Below are 3,851 nucleotides of genomic sequence, written 5' to 3'. Positions count from 1 at the left end.
TGTGTGTGTGTGTGTGTGTTTATTTTTCCATGTGCCTGCGCTTTGTCACAACACAGTGGCTAGATTCCAAGAGTGAGTTTCCAAGAAGGAGCCAGGTAGAAGCAGTTTGTCTGTACAGTGGCGAGACTATGACAAGTTCCTAAGGTGGCCCTTTTTCAAGGGGGAGTGAACTAGACTCTACCTTCTGGTCAGAGAATTTGTGGACTTGGGTTTAAAACGATATGATTTCTTCTTTTATTTTTTTTTCTCCAGGAATGATGTGTTTCATTGATGGTTGTGTTGAATCATATGCACCGTTGTACACATGTGGATCTATGCAGTTAGTTACCAATGAATTCAGGAATGATGCATTTCTTTGATGGTTGCGTTTAATCAAATACACAGCTATACACGTGTGGATCTATGTATTAGTTATCGGTGAGCTGACACTGATGGGAACCTTAGTACAAAGAAGCAAAGCTTTGCCCAATCCTGTACTTTCTCCCAATCATTGGCATGCCCAGGTCCTTTGTTGCAGCCACTGTGTATTTTTACTGTGTTCCAGCCTAGAGAGAGTCATTTTCCAGCTCTGTATGTTGTGATGCATAGGATTTGGAGGGGTTTCTTGTTATTGAGAAAATGCACAGCAAAATATATTACCTATTCATCAAGACTGCCTCTCTTTGTAACTTTCTTCCAGCTACTTTAAATTTAGCTGTGGTTTTCTAGTTTTAAAAATCCTGGTGGCTTGTAGTTCATATCCACCAGCTGCTTCTTGGGAGAATGGTGGGCAGTCTCTTCCTGTGCAATTAACTGCCTCTGAAAACCTGCTTGGATGGTCAGCTGTGGATCAGTTCTGACTCAATGGTATTCAGTAACAATAGCAACAATGCGCTAACCTGAATAAATACTATATATATCATAGTATGGGAGACCAGCATGTCCTGTTTTCTCATGAGCACAATAAAATGTTCTGGAATTAAATTTTTTTTCTTGTTCAGCTGCCGCTGCATGTTCCATTCAGTACCACTAATTGCATCCTGAGTCATACAACCATTCTGTGGTGCTGTGGCTCACTTTCATGTGGCATTTCCTCCTTGGCCTTGCACACCATACAGTTCTGTGGCTCACCTGGAGAACTGGACAGCTGGCTAATGCTAACAAGGCTGCGTGCCCTAGTAGGGGTGGAGTCATGCAAATACAGCTGAATGAAACCCTAACAAGGACATTGGCCGTCCTGCTGGAACAAGCTATTCTAGAGACAGTCAGATAGGAGTTGGAAGCAGAGCGTGCCTCTAGGTCTGGAGTTTCCCGATGGAGATGGAGAGCTATAACATCAGAGGTGGTACAAGGTGGTAAGTGGTGGCAGCCGCAGAGTCAAGAGGCTGGCAGGAGGCTTGCTGGCCCCCAGAGTGAGAGTGCAGAGTGCCTTCAGACAAGGGTATGTGCCTTTGGGCACTTGTCATCTGAGGCTGGCTGTTGATGTGCTCTCTAATCTTTGCCTGGGAAGAACAGAGGCCTAGCCAGCTCAGGAGGCAAAGGATCCAGGCAGGGCCTGCTTGTTGACAAGATAGAGCAAAGGCCGTCCTTACTGAGAAACTGGATCTCAAATTGTTTCTGATGCTGTGTTACTTCCCTAATAAAGCCCATAAATGTGGATCTGTGAGGTTTTTTGTGACCACTGCAATGAATTCTTTTTTTTTTAAATGATTTCTTGAACTCAGTTGCTGAGAAAGATGGCTAGTAACAGAATTGGCTAAAAAAAAAAAAAACCTTTGCCTCTTGGCAGTCATTCTTGAGCTGTTGATGCAAATAATCATTCCTCTCCTCTTGTTGAGTTAGACAGGAAGGTCTGGTAAGCCCATTCTCATGTTCTTGAACATTCTCATCTCCTTCTTTGAGTATTTGTTCCCTTGTTGACATAAATTCACTGCTCCCCGAAGTTCATGTCTAGTTGTTCCTCTTTTTTTTAAAAATACATCTGCCTTTTTCCTCCTTTAATATCTATTTTTCTTGTATTGTTCTTTGTGATAAAAAAGCTGTACTACAGTCTCAAAGGCAACAAGTTCAAATCCACCAGCTGCTCCGTGGGAAAAAGATGTCTCCTCCCTTGCAGGAGGGTCAGCTGTAGGTTGGTTCTGACTTGACAGCACACAACAGCAGCAATATTTACGCTCAGGTTGCTGCTTTTTGGTTCCACATAACCAAGACACCAAAGCTCCCTTTCATCAGGAGGAACATGACTCACAGCGACCCTCCATCAGGTTTCTGAGGCTGAATCATTACGAGTGAGACCACTTATCTATCTCCCACATCTGGTGGATTTGAACTGTCAACCTTTCATGCAGCAGCAGCCTGACCTATTACACACTTGAGCACCAGTGTTCCTGTATGATCCAGTATGCTCTCTGATTGCTGTCAACCCTTGAGCCAGTTTTCTGAGTCTGTAAATTGCATAAGAGGAGACCTGCTTGTCTTTCTCCCTCTGGGCAGATGATGGAGTCAAACCACCAGAGAGGCAGTGCCTTCATGTTAACAGCTCAACTCCAGAGCTCTCTGTTATGGAAACTCAAAGAAAATTGTTTCTCTATTATACTAACTAACATTGGCTGTAAAGTTTAATATTCTGAAAGGAGCAGTAGGAAACCAGATGGAGAAAATAAGAAATGCAGGGGAAGATGATAAAGATTGTGAGCAGAAGCAGAATGAGTGAGCTCAGGAGCTTGTAGTGTGCAGGACCAGCCTGAAGGTGTCTCTGAGCCTCTCAGTGTTTGCTGTTTTGGTGGGTTTTCCCCTTTTGTTATTTTTTAATTCTTATTTTATATTCCCCTCCCCCTTTTTTTTCATTGTTACTTGAGCACAAGTTCACAAAACGAGTTGATTTCCCTTCAACCATTCATAACCCGTTTTGCTTTATGACTTAGTTGGTGTGTGCACTTTTGAGAGAGAGAGGGAGTGAAAATGTCTGTGTACACATAAGCTGTATACATGCTCTTTTGGATAGCCTCTTGTAAAGACACATCCCTTGAGCTTCAGGAGGGCAGGGATCTGGCCTCCACAGTGGGCAATAAAGAAGGCGGCAGTGTTCCCATGTGTGTTACCCTGAAAGACTTTTTGTGATGACGAGGAGGTGGATGTGCTTGCCCTTGCTGTGTACTGATGCTGGATGTCTCCTTAGTTGTACACTTCATTAAATACACTCTTTCTCTTTTAGCACAAGGATTCCATCGTTCCTTACCTTCTTCGGCTTCTCAGAGGTCTTCCCAAAGTATACTGGGTAGAAGAAAGCACCACTCGAAAAGGAAGAGGTAAAGTTGTATATTATCTTCCCTGAAAATGTGTATATTTTGTGTCCATAAAAAGGGAGCTCTGGTGGCCTAGTGCTAAGAAGCTGCACTGCAAACCCAAAGACACCCAGTTCGAACCCACCAAATGCTCCACAGGAGGATAGGCAGTCTCCTCTTCATGTGATTTACAGCCTCTGAAAACCTGCTAGAGGGGTCTGCTGAGCTAGTTCCACCTCTGGAACTAGGGAAGCTGCTCCTAGCTGGTATTTTTCTCTGCCTGCAACAATGTGGCCTGAGTTTACTCACAAGTATGTGGGCCTTGGAGGGCTAGGCAGGACAAGCAGGGAGGTTTATCAATGTATTGAGAATAAGCAAGAACTTGGACACTGTCAGGAACCTAGATTTAGGTCTCATTAACCAGAATAGTCTCTCCTGCCCATCTTACACTGGTCTGTATTACCCTTAGATTAAAGGTTCCCTTTCAACATAGAAAAATCAGTTGGATTTCTCTACAGCAACAAAAAGAATACAGAGCCAGAACTAAGAGAAACAATACCTTTCACAATAGCTAATCACAAGATTAAA

The 3,851-nt window shown here is 43.5% G+C and overlaps 1 protein-coding gene across 1 annotated transcript in view; it reads left to right on the top strand.

Moving 5' to 3' along the window:
* Positions 1-3,851, top strand: part of PI4KA (phosphatidylinositol 4-kinase, catalytic, alpha) — a 196,063-nt gene that overhangs the window by 55,589 nt on the left and 136,623 nt on the right. The window contains exon 3 of the mRNA XM_006894563.1: positions 3,194-3,287. Within this exon, the coding sequence (XP_006894625.1) occupies positions 3,194-3,287 (94 nt within the window). The remainder of the gene's footprint in view (positions 1-3,193; positions 3,288-3,851) is intronic.

The sequence above is a fragment of the Elephantulus edwardii genome, unplaced genomic scaffold (genome assembly GCF_000299155.1).
Source record: "Elephantulus edwardii isolate Elephantulus edwardi_28Jun2011 unplaced genomic scaffold, EleEdw1.0 scaffold00146, whole genome shotgun sequence".
In the NCBI taxonomy this organism is placed as follows: Eukaryota; Metazoa; Chordata; class Mammalia; order Macroscelidea; family Macroscelididae; genus Elephantulus; species Elephantulus edwardii.
Note: the sequence above shows the minus strand (reverse complement) of the source record. Positions and strands in the feature narration are given on the sequence as shown.